The 16,967-nt window shown below is 37.0% G+C and overlaps 1 protein-coding gene across 17 annotated transcripts in view; it reads right to left on the bottom strand.

The window, feature by feature from the left end:
• LOC149551807 (Thioredoxin superfamily protein) overlaps positions 1 to 16,967 on the bottom strand; it is a 132,764-nt gene that overhangs the window by 98,856 nt on the left and 16,941 nt on the right. For all 17 annotated transcript variants that reach the window (XM_089787296.1, XM_089787295.1, XM_089787294.1 and 14 more), the window contains one exon: positions 14,890 to 14,946. In XM_089787296.1, coding sequence (XP_089643422.1) covers positions 14,890 to 14,946 — 57 coding nt within the window. The remainder of the gene's footprint in view (positions 1 to 14,889; positions 14,947 to 16,967) is intronic.

Raw genomic sequence — 16,967 nt, 5'->3', positions numbered from 1 at the left:
TTAAAGTTTGATTTAAATAAAGATTAATTAAAATCGAAAACTTGTTTAAGCAAGTTTAATATTAGAATACTGTTTTCAATAAATGTAAAGATTATTATAATCAAAGATCAACAAGTATTCTTATTAATTTAAATATTACCCTCAGATTGTTTTAGGACTCTGACTTAAGAACAATTAGGGGTAATTAGGTGTTTCATTTGGATATAGGAACGGGATATTTGGTAAAGGTGAACTATGGGTTCTATCTGTTTAAAACATACGTTCAACTGGAAATGGAAACCTCACATTAACTCAATAGTATTTTATCAATCAAATTGATCTATAAGACTGTTTACTTGAAAATAAACACTGATAACTGAAACCTTATTGTTTAACTCAACTGTATGTTTTCAAATCAAAACCAATTGTGTGACTATGATGTTTTTCTATATATATTGTCCATGCTTTGAGTGTTATGGGGTTCGTTTAGCGTTGACCAGTTTAGGTTGTTACCAAAGGCTCGGGGTTGTGAATGTGATGTCATGATGATTTGGTTTCGATCTTTCTTAACCTGACCATGGTAATGTGATGAAGTGCTCTATGACATGATTGTGTTACTGTTTGTTGTTGTTTTCCAGTTTCCTTGTGTGAAGCTGAGGTGTATATATTTGAGAATACCTAACTTAACCATTTTTGAGTCTCGATCAGTTATATGTGATAACCATTTCTGAGTCTCGATCAGTTATACTTGTATTACTTTCTGGTTGCTCATTAGAGAACCATTGGATTTTGTGACTTATCATTGATGCCTTCAGTTGCTGATAGAGGACTGTCGTGATTACATGATTACTATTTGATGTTATCCGTTGCTCATGAAGAACTGATGTAATTTTGTGGATTATCTTTTTTATGATGTTTTTCAGTTGCTCGTATAGGACTGATATGGTTTTATTATGATTCTTTGATTTACGAGTTCATGAGCTAGGGTAGGTTATCTATGTGTAGAGTCGGGAAGTGGCTTGCAATGGGGGTCAGAGCCCTAAGAGGCTGCCTTGAGAAACCCATTGTAAGTCGTTTTTAATAAGTGAAAACATTTACACTAAATGAGAGAAAATGAACCTAACAAGATAATTGTATGTTCTCTCCCATGCCATGAGTGCTAGTACAGACTAGGATGGGGTAGAGAGAACGCTTGGTTACGACCTTGCATTCCATAGTATGCCTCGTCAGTACGAGAGGATACTAGTGGCCGCAGGATCAGTAGGGACCCGGGATTCCTAAGGGATTGCTCGGGTAACTTCTACATGACTTTTGCGATGACACTTTCCCGCTTGCATAATAGGTTTCCTATGTGTCTTTGTTGTACCTCTGGAATTTAGATGTCGATCTTTTTAGGAACCCTTGAGTTAGCATACTTATAGGATTTCCTGGACTTAGAGAGTATTTCGATTATAGGTTTTGTTATCCTATTTGGGACTTGAGACTATCTCCTCAGCGCGGTGGGAGTGGGCCATTTAGGTTCCACACGGTCGGGTGGTAGTGCTTTTACTCTTACCATTGAGATCCATTCTGTGGTCACCGTGGCTGGAGATTTCGTGATTGGCATTTACCTTCACTATGTTCTTGGATTATTATGATAGATGGTTAGATTTTATGATAGATGTTTTATCATTATGGATGTATGGATGTATCATGTATGGTGAATAGTTTCATATATTTTTACTGTACTTTGTATCATGGATTTAAGGATGTTGTATCTTGATCTTTACATATGTATATTCTTTTAAGCCTTTCATACCCTGTGACTTGTACAGTGGATGATTGAGCATTCCGAATTAATTTGCCGAGGCATTTGGAACAAATGTATAATATGGACATGGGACTTCTGATTATTCTTTCATATTTATGTGGTATTTGTTAGACTTAGAATTAATTAAAATTAAACGTGACTCAACGTCTTGGGATCTTTAAGAAATGTAACTTGCAATGTATGTTTGTCGATGATTAAATGTTATTGCTTCCGCTACTATGTGTTTGATGTGTATGTCATACTTTCTTACTTTTAAAAAAAAAAAATGTTTAGCAAACTTAGAGAAACTTTAGGTTAATTCTTTTGGATCCCTTGGCGGGACGTTACAATACATATGGTTATTTATATTATTAATTTATTAGCTAATGATGTTTAAACCTTGGAGACGTGTCTCTTTGTCATGTCCCCTCTTTAACTCCGTCTAGCAAAGACTTGTGAGTCAACTTATTATGGGGTCTTGTAGGCTGACAAGGTTGGATAGAGACCCAGTATGGTTATACACTTTGGTGTTCTGGAAGTTCTTGTTCAGTTTAGAGACGTTCCTTGTTTTTAAGAGGTTGTTCCTAAAAATTAGGGGGTTATTCCTACTTTTTAGGAGGGATGATCAGGCCCAGGGTTGGTTCTCTATGAGATGATTCCTTGAGTTCAGTTTCAAAGGAATAGGGTTTGTTTCCTAAGTTTTAGGAGCATCCCTAGATTTTAGGGATGAGATTGCCAATGGATTCTTGATTTCTGACTTCAGTCACAGACAGGTGATAGGATGATTTCATGTTTTATGGTGTCTTTGGGGCATTTTGTAGCTACTTGGGTTATATTTTTAATATTTCCTAAGCTAGCATTTAATATTTAAATAAGGCTAAGTTATAGCCATTTTGGAGTAAAAAGGGGTTTTTGGCCTCATCTAGATTTCTTATCCCTTGGTGTAATAGGTCATTGGAAAGATCTTGAACTTTTCTAAATATTTCTCTTTTGACTCAGAGCATTTCGGTGAACGAATTTCTTTCTACTGGGGAAAAGGTCATTTTCTGGATCTTGACCACTTTAAAAATGAAAAATATATTATTTTATAACCCAACACCACATGGAGACACATTTAGGGTTCGAGCTAAGTTTGATGGGTTATAAGGAGTTAAAGACAAAGTTCGAAGGATTATTGACATATTATATCTTGGATTTGTGTTTTGGGCTCTAATTGAGCTTTCAACATTTGGGACACCAACCCCACTTGCTTTGCCTGTTTGGGACGTAGCCCCCAAAATAGTGGTTTGGATTCTTGCAATCAGAAGCATCTTGGAGATTGTGCATTGTTTCTTCCGGGGAACGCAGTACTTAATCAGAGTTTTAGCTAGGGTTTGGACATTTTACCCACGTGTGGGCACTTTGCAATTGTACGGCCACGCCTGGCAGCCATATCCTTTCCCACGTGCAACATTTGAGAGCTAGATTCTAGGTTGTAGCTTCCTTCTGGGCTCATATTTCACCTTCACACCTTCAGGTTGGCTTTATTCTTGGTTGTAATCATCTAGATATTATTGTAAATCTTCATCCGGTTACATATTAGGCATATAGTCAAAAAATCTGCTTGAAACGACTTTGCTTTAAATGTATTTGGAATACATTTTTAGAACTGGTTCATGTTATTGTACTTCTGTTATTACTTATTGAAAAATCATCAAAAATATAAAACAATCAAACCCTTCTGCAACTTCTGTCTAGTTTTGTAAGAAAATTTTAATAAACAGGGAAAACAAATTTAAAAATATAAAATTACAACAGATCTGTAGAAGAGATCCATTAGGGATCTTTCAGTGGTATCAGAGTCTGATTTTGCCAGCCTGTGGATTTGATTTCAGATCTATGCATCCAAGAGCTAAGATACATAGATTTTATATGCGCGGGAGAGCTCAACTTGAGCAAGGGTTTGGAATAGACTAGGAACCTATTATGGTAGAACAGGTGGGCGGCACAGGGAATCAGGATGATGAAGAGAGAGCGATGGTGCAGACCCTATTCACTACTCAGCCCAAGATCACTTAGGCTTTAGATAAATTACAAGATACCTTAGAGCGCTTGGAGATGGGTGGACACAGAAGCAAGCAAAGTAGATCAGTTTCAGTGGCTGGTAGTCAGCGCAACCATCAGTCCCATTCTTTAGTTGGGAGCTCCCTTCATTCCTCTAGGCGGCATCACCATTGTAAACCTACTATGAATAGACCATTGCTTCCTCAGTTCATACCAAGTGAACGACCAGCGCAAGTGGAACCACCAGAGGTGGGGTTCCAGGAGTCAAATTTGGCAGCCACAGCTGAGTGGAGAGCTCTACCCCTTGAGGTTAGGCACGTCTTCCCTCTTCCCCAATATTGATTGGTTACCCAAGATCACGCCTTAGTACATTCCTATGCTAAGTTCACTGAGCGACTCATTACACGGTTTGACGGCAAGGATACAGAACTTTACTATAGAAAGTTGGCTCATCTGAGACAAACTGGTCATGCAAAAGCTTATATTAATGAGTTCCAGGGTATTGCAGTTATGGTACCTAATATGCCCCAAAAGCGTAGTGTGATGCTATTCATTGAGGGATTGCAGGACAGGCTTAAGAGATTGGTTTGTGCTTTCTAGCAGGCCACTCTTAAGGATGCTATTGATGTGACATTGAGACTGGACACGACTCCTACTTATCCATCAAATAAAAAGCCATTCAGAGATTCGCAGCCTCCAGGGAAGGCCAACACCTCACAGTTTAGGGATGGTCAGTTAGCTAGACCTCCTAGGATGGACCCAGAGACACGAAATGATTTGAGGAGGAAGAAACTATGCTTCTCATGCAAAGAACCTTGGGAGCCCGAGCACCGTTGCATGGGTAAAGGAAAGGTTCATTTGATTGAGGTGACTTCTGAGTTAGGAGATGAGGATGTGCCCGACACTAATATTAAGGATAGTACGGAGGATATTGAGTAGGTATAGACATAGTTGGAGTTAGATACCCCTGAGCCCATGGCATCAACCAAAGTAGCTAAGGCTACTCTCTCTAGCTATCCTAAGTTTCATTACTTCCAGTTGAGAGGTACACTAAAGGGCAAGCGGGTCACAAGCTTGGTAGACACAGGTGCTACGCATAACTTTATTGATCAGAAGTTGGTTGAGAGGAGTAGGTTACAATGTGAGGAGTTTGGTGGTTTCAGAGTGAAGGTGGCAGATAGTGCAATTTTGGGTTGCACCAAACGGATTCCAAAGCTTAGTATTCAGATTGGGGATTATACTCTGACCAATGATTTTTATGTGCTTCTTATAGAAGATTATGATGTGGTTTGATCATGCAATGGTTACAGGGTATATTATTGATCACCACCGTATGCAGTTAGAGTTCCTTTCTAGGAGGAAGAAGGTTATTTTGAGGGCAGCTTTAGATGGTGGACCTAGAGAGGTGACTTCTCGCAGGATGGAGACTATCCTTAGACATAATGAGGTGCTTTGGGCTACGCATTGTTTGGTCAAGTCCAAAACACCCACACCTCAAGATGATCGTGTGTTTCATGTTGACATGCAGTCAATGATGCATCATCATGGGAGAGTTTTTGGTGACATCCCTCCCGGAGTGCCTCCAGATAGAGGTTTTGAGCATAGTATAGAGTTAGAGAATGGAGCAAAACCAGTAATGACTACACCATATCGTCATCTTAAGGCATATAAGGATAAAATTGAAAAGACTATTCACGAATTGCTGGATATGGGTTTCATTTGGCCAAGCTCTAGCCCCTTTGCTTCCTCTATAGTGCTTGTTAAGAAGAAGGATGGGACTCTACAGATGTGTATAGATTACAGAGCGTTGAAAAAAAGGACAATCAACAACAGATATCCTATTCCACGCATTGATGAGTTGTTGGATGAGCTTCATGGAGCTATTTACTTCTCTAAGATTGATCTTCGCTCAGGCTACCATCAAATACGTGTATGAGCAGAGGATGTACACAAGACTGCCTTCCATTGTCACTATGGACACTACGAGTTTTTGGTAATGCCCTTTGGCCTCACCAATGCACCAATTACTTTCCAGTCATGTATGAACCATATCTTCAACAAGCAATTGAGGAAGTTGGTTCTAGTATTTTTTGACGACTTATTGATTTATAGTCGTACTTGGGAGGATCATATCAGACATGTTGAGGAGGTACTTAGCATTATGGAGAGTCAGTCTCTATTTGCTAAGCTATCCAAATGTGAGTTTGGATTGAAGGATGTATTATATTAGGGTCATGTAATCAGTGCTGATGGGGTGAAGGTGCATGAGGAGAAGATTCAGGCGATTCAGAATTGGCCCAGCCCTCAGAACATTACCGAGTTACATGGATTCCTTGATTTGTGTGCTTGTTACCAAAGATTGTGAAAGGTTTCTCTTAGTTGGCAACACCTTTGACAGATCTCACAAAGAAAGGGATGTTCAGATGGACAAAACTAGCATAGGGGGTCTTTGATAAACTCAAGGAGGTTATGTGTACTTGTCCTATTTTGGCACTACCTGATTTCTCGCAGCCATTTGTCCTAGAGTGTGATGCTTCAAGCTTGGGTATAGGAGCAATGTTGATGCAAAATAGACACCCTATTGCCTATGAGAGCAGGAAGTTGCAAAACAATGAAAGGTTGTACTCCACCTATGATAAGGAAATGTTGGCTATTATGCATGCGTTAGCCAAGTTCAAACAGTATCTTGTTTGCAGCAAATTTGTGGTAAGCACTGACCACAACAGTCTGAAACATTTCCTAAATCAAACAGAGCTCAATGATCGACAGCAAAAATGGGTTAGCAAAATTCAGGCTTATGACTTTAATATCAAATTCATAAAGGGGAAGAATAATACTATGGCTGATGCACTCTCTTGGAAACCCTCATTGGCTGCCCTATGTTCATTGAGCGAGATTTCAGCGGGTTGAAAGGCTCAACTTTTAGTTGAGTACTCCAAGAATCAGCATGCTTGTGAGATCATGGAGGGTTTGATAGTGGATGACAGATATAGCGTGGTAGACATGATATTATCTACTACAAAGGCAGGGTTTAACTTGTTCCAGGTTCTTAGTTGAAGCAACATATTTTGCATACTCTCCATGATACTCCTACAGCAGGATATCCAAGATATGGTAAGACTTACAAGGAGGTTCGTGAAAGATTCTCTTGGAAGGGTCTCAAAGATGATGTTTTACGCCATGTCCATGAGTGTATGACTTGTCAACAGAACAAGTCGGAGCATACCTACCCAGCAAGTTTATTGCAGCCCTTACCTATACCAGAACAGAAGTGGACAGGGATCTCTATGGATTTCATTACAAGTCTTCCTCGAGTTCAGGGGAAAGATTGTATTTATGTTGTTGTGGATAGGCTAACTAAGTATGCCCACTTTTTTCCCATTGCATTAGATTTTAAAGCATCACAGGTGTCTGAGTTATTTTTCAAAGAGATGTTTAGACTCCAAAGGTCTTCCCAAGACCATTGTGAGTGACAAGGACAACAAGTTCATGAGTTCCTTTTAGCAGGAGCTTTTCAGGCTAACAAGCACTGTGTTGACACCTACTACTAGTTACCATCCTCAAACTAATGGACAGACCGAAATAGTCAACAAGTAGGTTGAGGGATATTTGCGTAACTATGTGTCAGGGCAGCAAAAAGCATGGGTAGGTTGGTTGTATTTGGGCGAGTATTGTTATAATACCATGCACCATATGTCCATTGGCATTATGCCTTTCAAAGCTCTCTATGGATACAAGGCATTATCTTTCATTGATTTGGCACTTAGTGACAGTAGAGTACCCATGGCTAAGGATTGGTTACAGGAGAACCAGGATATCATGAGATCTCTAAGGGAGAATTTACAGCAGGCTCAAAATCAGCAAAAAAATATACGCTGATAGGCACAGGATTGAGAGAACATTTGAGGTGGATGATATGGTCTTTCTATGCTTACAACCATATCGACAAAGCACCCTGAAAAGGGGGGGGGAGCTGAAAAGCTCCAACCACATTCTTATGTTCCATACTGGGTCATCAGGCGAGTGGGGGAGGTTGCATATGAGGTTGAGTTACCACCTGGTAGTAGAATTCATAATGTATTCCATGTATCTTGCCTGAAAAAAGCACTTGGACAGCATATTACAGTTTCACCTAAGTTACCTCCCATGGATGAGGAAGGTAAATTGATTTTGGTTCCTGATGAGATTTTGGAAGTAAGGGAACGGCAGTTGAGAAGCAGGGTAATTTGAGAGTATTCGGTAAGATGGAGAGATCTTCCCATAGAAGATGCCACTTAGGAGGGTGAGAGCATTTTACAACATCCAGCATTACAGTTGTTTGTGGGCAAGCATCTCCGAGAGGGGAGGATTGTCATGTCCCCTCTTTAACTCCATCTCGCAAAGACTTGTGAGTCAGCTTATTATGGGGTCTTGTAGGCTGACAGGGTTGGATAGAGACCTAGTATGGTTATACAATGTTGGGGATTTGGTGTTCTGGCAGTTGTTGTTCAGTTTGGAGATGTTCCTTGTTTTTAGGAGGCAGTTCCTAAAAATTAGGGGGTTATTCCTACCTTTTAGGAGGGATGATTAGGTCCAGGGTTGGTTCTCTATGAGATGATTCCTTGAGTTCAGTTTCAAAGGAATAGGGTTTGTTTCCTAAGTTTTAGAAGCATCCCTAGATTTTAGGGATGAGATTGCCAGTGGATCCTTGATTTCTGACTTCAGTCACAGATAGGTGACAGGATAATTTAATGGTTTGTGGTGTCTTTGGGGCATCTTGTAGCTACTTGGGTTATATTTTTAATATTTCCTAAGTTAGCGTTTAATATTTAAATAAGGCTAAGTTACAGCCATTTTGGAGTAATAAGGGGTTTTTGGCCTCATCTAAATTTCTTATCCCTTGGTGTAATAGCTCGTTGGAAAGGTCTTTCTCTTTTCTAAATATTTCTCTTTTGAATCAAAGCATTTTAGTGAACGAGTTTCTTTCTATTGGGGAAAAGGTCATTTTCTAGATACTTGACCACTTTAAAAATTAGAAATATATTATTCTATAACCCAACGCCACATGGAGACACTTTTAGGGTTCGAGCTAAGTTTGATGGGTTATAAGGAGGTAAAGACAAAGTTCGAAGGATTATTAACATATTACATCTTGGATTTGTTTTTTGGGCTCTGATTGAGCTTTCAGCAGTTGGGACGCCAATCCCACTTGCTTTGCCTATTTGGGACGTAGCCCCCAAAACAATGATTTGGATTCTTGCAATCAGAAGCATCTTGGAGATTGTGCAGTACTGAGTCAGAGTTTTAGCTAGGGTTTGGGCATTTTACCCACGTGTGGGGACTTTGCAGCTGTACGGCCGCGCCTGGCAGGCATATTCTTTCCAACGTGCAGCATTTGAGAGCTGGATTCTAGCCGTAGCTTCCTTCTAGATCATTTGGATATTATTGTAAATCTTCATTTGATTACATATTAGGCGTGTATTCAAAAAATTTGTTTGAAATGGCTTTGCTTTAAATGTATTTGGAATACATTTTCAGAACTGGTTCATGTTATTGTACTTCTATTATTACTTATTGAAAAATCATCAAAAATATAAAACAATCAAACCCTTCTGCAACTTCTATCTAGTTCTACAAGAAAATTTTAATAAACAGGGAAAACAAATTTAAAAATATAAAATTACAGCAGATCAGCAAAAGAGATCCATCAGGGATCTTTCACTCTTCAAGAGACATGTCTTCTCCTCGCATACTTATATGAGATCCGCATCTGCATTTGGAACATATATAGATTCTATAACAATGGCAATATAATTACATTTGCAGAACTGATCCATGTTACTCAACAACTAGTGTTTTTTTAATTCTCATGAAGAATAAGCCCTCAAGGCTCAATGTCATGAGGGAATGGATTAATTTTTATGAAGTTCAAAAAAAAATCATGAGAAAACCCTATAAGAGTTCAAACTTTCTTGGAGGGAAATGCAAAATGAAATATAAGAACAATTTGGGAGCCATTTGCCATATTCAAGTTATTATTTTCACATCAACCTATTGTAGTTTAAGCATTGTGAAGAATTTGGTCAGCAATCAGGCTTCAAAGAACGAAATCTCTTGGATGAATGCTGAGTTGGACAAAAACTCAACTCTCCTAGTGACAAGATTAAATAATGATTGATTGGGCTTCAGTTTGGCATTAATTTTAGACTAGTGTTTATTTGTATCAAACTAGATTGGGCATAATTTTTGTTTCAGATTGTAGATCTGTTGTCCTCAATTTTGAAATCACAAAATTGTGGCAACCCTACAAAAAAATTTCATGGATTCATAGGTACATCATCTTTGTTTTACTGTATTCGTAAAGTGTTGTGAAAGCAATTTTTTGGCATCCATGAATTGTGCTTTATGTAGCTTTATTTGTGTGTTCTTTTTGAAGGTTTCCATCAAGTTAATCCCCGTAAATGCTTTATCAATACAACTTTTTCTTCTTCAATTGCAAACACTTGGTTTTTGGCAATCTTCAAGTTTATTCTCCGTTTTTACCTTTCTTCTTGGTAGTTTTTAAACTTATTCCCCTTAGAATTCCACTCATTTCGAGCTAACTTAGGCCTCAAATAGAGTTGTCTAGCTCAAGTTACAAAGGAAAAGGTGGTGTTATTCAGGGGACAGCACGTCTTATTTAAAAATCCTCCAACAGTAGGTTTTTATCAGAAATTGCTAAACATAAAATTATGAACTCCATAAAATTTCAACTCATTCTAAGTTGATTTGAACATAGTTTTTATGTTTCAATGAAAATTTGGATTTTTCTAGTCTATTTTCATGCTACTTTATTGAAAACTATAGTTATAGTTTAAAGTTAATCAGATGAGACACTTAAATGCACTAAAAGTGGGGTTTTATCACTCATTGCATATCATCCACATGCAAATCATCTTCTAAAACTCACTTCCAATAAAATCGAAGTCCCAAATGCATAAAGGCGGGCTTTTTATATGCAGTTGCACATTTTAATTTAAAAACATTTCACTTAGCATGTGTAAGTGGAGTTTTTATGTGCTTTTGCATATTTAAATCTTATTATTATTAACCTTTAATGCCTTAAAAAGGCTTTATAATTGGGGAATTTAAACCCAATAACACATGTTACTACATTCCAAAAGCCCACTAGCATGTATTTTGAGTTATAACTTAAAACTCAAAAGCACAATGGTGGGGAAGTTGAACCCAATAACATATGCATTTGAACTTTCATATGTTATTGCATTTCTAAAACCTGTCTATACTTGTCCTACCAAGGCATTTTGACTTGCAAATACATATAGTGGGGTTTTATAACTTAAAAGCACATGCTTTGCATTTGTAAAACCTATAACTCCTTTCTAAACACCACATTGATGTCACTTACGACTTGGGGGACAATTTTGAGCATTAAAGCACGTGTTTCTATACTCAAAAAGCCTTTGTTGCTTTCATTATGCAATAAAGTCACTTAGGGCGGCAATTTTGGGCATCAAAACACATGTTTTCCATTGCCAAAAATGTGTCTATACTCATCTTGCAAACAGTTAAGACTTGGGCGACAATTTGGAGGGCATGACCACATACTTTGGGCTTCTAGAAATGCATCTATACTTATCAATCAAGGTGTTTTTAGACTAAGTCTCTTGAGCGGTGATTTGGAAGGGAAAAGCACGTGCTTTTTAGTTCCAGAAATCCGCTTTCCTTGGGTGCTTCTAGCTGAACGCATTTTTGGAAGACTTTTGCACATGATTGATCACAACAAATTCTTATTTTGCTTCTCCAATAAGGGTGTTTTGGCTGCAAATCCATCAATCATCAATCTAAGCTCAACAATATTGCAGATTTGAATGTGATGTGCTCTCAAAACAGCCTGTTTAGGGTATGTTTTTGCTCAAAAATGCCTATTGTTTGGCCATTTTTCTTCATCAAATGTCCAAGTTATTGTTTCAAGGTAAGTTCTGGGGTATTAGATTTCATTTTTAGCTGGTTTATCATGCTTTTCAAGTTCCATTTGATGCCCTAGTCACCGTTGTGGATTGTCATTGCATATTGGATATGATTTGGTCAAAACAGTTGCTATTTGTGTGCATTTTAATCCTCTAACTGCCGACGCTTAGCAAGCAACGGATCTTGACTTAAAAATACATTCATTTTGCAAGCGTTTAGTCAAGATTCGAAATCTATTTAAGTCTCATTGCTGCAACCTTTCTAAATTGGAAAATTTTATTGGATTTATTTTCAGATTTTGCATAAAAGACTAAAGAAACTTCTTCCTTTACTTCTTGTGGAAAAGAGGTAAGATCTTTGTCACTTTAGTTGGGCTATGTTGTGTATATGTTTATTCTTTTGTTCTTGCAAATGATTTCATTTCTATTTTCAGAATATATATAATGTGCTCCTATCGTTCATCTTAATTCTCCAAGTTGCATATGCAAGTTGTATATGCAATCGGGATTTTAAAAAAACTTCTTAAAAGAAACCATCAAAGAAAGAGAGCTCACTTTGTCATGTGCTTTTGCATCCTAAAATCCCACTTCCACACTGCAACTTGTATATGCAATCAGGACTGAAAAAACCCGTTCTTAAAAGAAACCATCAAAGAAAGAGAGCTCACTTTGTCACTTGCTTTTGCATCCTAAAATCCCACTTCCACACTTACATGCAGTCCGTCCACACTTTCCATACTCCTGCCGCATGACTTAAAACTCATGATGGTGGTTGCTTACACATACATTTATAATCAGAATGCAATAATTCATTATATGTAGATGTTATACCATCAAGTCCCATACCTTGTCCATGCTATACCCTTGTTGTCCGCATATGCAATCCCACTCCAAAAACCTGTTTTGGGGATTTTTCCACAATAAAAGTGCAAGTTTTGAGTCCAAATGCATACATTTACTCGCTGTCCCAAAAGTTTCCAGCCATCCTCCATATGCAATGCTCCTAGAAAATCCTGTTTTTGAGTTTTTTCCTCATTTGAAGAATTGGTTTTGCCTACAATCCTTCTCTATTTGCTACTAAACGGCCTTCCACTTATATCCAATATGCATACTCTTCCTGATATGCAAAGATCGAGTTTGAAAGACCATGTTATGTCTTTTTCTGGTGACTAAAGAACAACAACATATGAAGAAAGTAATGAAAGATGGAAAGATTGCAGGCATAAAATGCTTTCAAGATAGAGATGGATAAATGTATTTTTCAAGAAACAACCACCATTATACTGCAGAATGGGCAAGGATGCAAGTTCATGTTCCAAATCAAGATGCTTCCATCAAATCTGAGCACATCAATCATAAAGCATCCTTGTAGCAGCATGAAGACAAACAACGGATGATGTAATAGGGTTCGTGTCTTGTTAGACACTTATAATATTTTCATCATGCATTTGTAATTTGTAATTGACATGATACATGTAATGGAAAAACAAGATGTAATTGCATGTGATAGTATCACATGCAAAATTGTAACATGTTGTAAGGTTTTAACCCTTGTAGTATTGAATAAGTCAAAATTAGTTAGTTAGTTAGAGAATAAGTCAAGGTGGTTGACGGTTTTTCCCTTCTTTTTCCACTTTTTTTTTGTTCTTTTCCTATATAAAGGAGGGAGATATCATTGTAAATAATCATCTCTTGGCAAGACAAAAAAAATTTGCCAGTTTGTATATGCACTCTAAGACATTGAGCTTAGATGCAACCCTGAATTGCTTTCAATTAAAAGGGCAACTTGCTCTCAAAATTTGTATTAATTCAAGATGTTATGTGACATGTTCTGGATATTAATTGTGAGTTCTACCACTTTGTTCAAAAGGAATTTGAATTCAATTGTGCAAAATCTGAGTTGCCTATTATATTCAGAGTCAATTTGAACTTTTGAAGACCTTGTGTTGCAAGAGGACAGATTTTTATAGATAGTAGTGGCTGCAATTACTTAGACTTGAAGACTTCGGGCTTCAGTTGTAGGTATTTTTATTAAATTTGAGAGTATCTAGGAAGAGATTTTGTGCCTTAGTTGTTATTCTACTTGAATCCTCATTCACGACAAGAACAAGAGACTTTGGGTTCTTGTTTCACAAAATATAAAAAGTAAACTATTGCTATTATTGAAGCAATAAGGCACTTTTTGTTAAGTTGGAAGGTTGTAATTGTATGCAAATCATTCATGAAAAAAGAAGAATTGATTAAGTGAGCTGCCCTTTTTGTAATTTTGGTTAAGTTCCGGTCGAAGCCACCTATGTTAAGAAGGAAGCCTCCCCTATTTCTGAGAAGAGAGATTTATCTCAAGACACCATTGCCTAAAGTCACAATTTGTAAGTTGTAGTCTTAGTGACTAACAAAACTTTTAGCCAACAAGATCAGTGGGTGAGTAGAGTTTTTTATCATTTATTGAACATTTAGAGCCAGCCGCAAGGCCCAGGCAAGGACCACGACCCTTTTTTAAGCTGGACATGGGTTTTGGCAAGCAGTGAACAGCTGAAATTTGAATCTCAGATCAGCATCAGAATTTTAGGGAAGTTGGCATCTCAGATCAGAGCCAAGACAGCATTTAAATCACAGGCAGGTGTGGAGAACCCTAGCCATATTATTCTTAGGCTGGTGACAGCAGTTGGAATTTTGCAGGACAAACAATTATTGCTGGTTTTCTGTACAGATCTGATTTAGACCACTGCCTCTTACCTCTGAAAGTGAACACTAAAAATAAAAAATTCTGATTTATTTCCTTGTTCAGTGAAAACATTTCTTGTAGTATTGTTTTTCAGTAATTTATTTATTTTCAGCAATACAATTTTTTTCATTAAAAACAAAAAATCATAAAACTGCAATGAAAAAACTCAGAATCTAACCAATGAATCAGAATTTGCAAATTTTCCATTCCAGTGGTGGCCATTGCATAAATGTTATTGAGAAGCCCCATTCAGCATAACTCAAAGTAATATCACTAAACAACTGTACAAATGTACAGAAGAAATAATTATAATTCTTCAGTAAAGCAAGATCTTAGATACAGTGAAAAGCACAAGATGCTAATCTAAATTTAGGAAAATCACAATTACAAATCAGTTACCATACCTTTGCATAAAGCATGCTATCAGCTATAAAGGACTCCCAAGTTCTGCTTTTAACCATCTGAAGAAGGCACAAAGTTAAAATCATAAAAGGGCACACTATATGGATTCAGCAGCACTGATCATCCAAGCAAAAACATAGCAGATCAAATAATTATGAACTACTTGGAAATCAAAGCATGAAAAATGCTAGAATCGTCAAATCAGATAGAGTATGCATCCAAATTCCAAAATAACAAATTCATGAGTGTGTCTTGAAAAGATAATTAGTTAATGCTTCACAAAAACAATCACTGGAACTTCACAATTCACAATGTAAGAAAACATTTCTTTACTTATGTAGGTTTGAACCACTAAAAAACTCAGAAGAAAGAAACGTTTGGAAGTATAGAAGATATATATAGTTGTTATTATGGACATCAGAATAAGACAAAACGAATGAATGGACATGATGTAATATAGACAAAAGAATGAAGAGACAACTACCACCATATACCTATAAAGTATAAGGTAATGAACTTGAGTTCGTTAATTTTTACGTTATGAGGATGGTCAATATCATGAACATGGAAATCAATCCTGACAACTTACCCTCCTCCATTCTATATCTATGATTTCTACTGACATGATCTGGATCACCAATGTTTATTTCAAGATTGAATGTAAATCACACCTGTACTTGGAGACAATGTACATAGTGTTAAAAAAAGCATTCCATCTTACAATATGTTGTACTCTCTAATGTAACCTCATATAATTGTCAATAGTTTCTTGCTGCATTCCATACCTGCAGGCATACAATTCAAAAAGATCTTATGCAAACAACTAGATGGAGACAAATCATCAATGATATCACAGCTTGTGCATCTTGACTCTCTTCTATATTTATTATTCTCACAAGTAATCAGTAAAACAATACAGAATGCTCTTAACAAAGAAACATGTTAGAATTTTTCGTACTCCTATAAAATACATTTCCCCAAGAATCAGTTTAAACTTTGTCCTATTCCGGGAGATTTAAAGTACATCTGTTTAAGTAAGAAGATGAAAACGTTCCATAAATTTGTAAAGGCAATAATTTTCGCCATTCCAACATGAAGACACGAAGTTTCAGGTTGCAATCTACAGTCGTAGAAGAATGACGTGATCCAACAATACGGAGACAAGTTTCAAATCAAATTGTAATATGCAATGCACAGCTGGCGCCTGTTGAAAAAAAAGATGTTTCAAAGTTTCAAAAACTTGCAGTGCAATAGGATGGCATGTGCCAATTAATAGAAGACATTTTACGAGCTTTGTTTCAGTTGAAACATGCACCAGCTCTGTTTAGATTGCGTCAATATGAGAGAAGGAGATTTTTTCACATTTGAAAATTGCACCAATATGAAGAACTGCATAGCACAATGTTGGTCAATGAAATTCAAAGAGTTTATCAATCTGAGGGGGTACAGAGTTCTGATAAACATATAAAAATTATTATGCTCCAAATTTTTATTGTAAATTTTAGTTGTAGATGTGTGTTCGATTAGTTATCATTAAAGTCAAAGACATATCAAAAAGAGTTTTGTTGTCTAAGCATATTAAAATTGATAGATCATTAGAGTTAGATTGTGATTGACGAATGGAAAAGATCATTAGAGTTAGTTTGTCATTAATGTAAATGAAGCAATTCAATACCTTTACCTGATATATGGTGATTATTACTATGAATATATCAAACCAATGGTTTACATTTGATGTAATGTTCACTTGTTGATTTACCCCTAGAATTTGCCCACAAGGATAGCTGTTAATGCTGTTAACAATTTGGCAGATTAAATTTGGGTCTATGTTCTTTTATTGATTGCTGTATATACTTTAATCCTCCCTTATTAATCCAGGAATTGATTATTCTTTCCTTTATTGACCCTTTTCTAGGTCTGATTCAATGTACTTGCCCGTTTGCAGACCTGACCACTACCTTAGTCAATTCCCTTCCCTTCTTCTAGATGGTTCTGTTGAGACTCAAAATTGAAGCCCTGATTTTGAGTACCATTGATGAATCAAGTCCTATACGCGCTTTTTGATGCGTATGTACCCGGC

This window comes from Cupressus sempervirens, chromosome 6 (assembly GCF_028749045.1).
Source record: "Cupressus sempervirens isolate cs-2001-9-10 chromosome 6, ASM2874904v1, whole genome shotgun sequence".
NCBI lineage: Eukaryota > Viridiplantae > Streptophyta > Pinopsida > Cupressales > Cupressaceae > Cupressus > Cupressus sempervirens.
The sequence above is the reverse complement of the archived record's forward strand: the minus strand, read 5'-3'. Positions and strand labels throughout refer to the sequence as shown.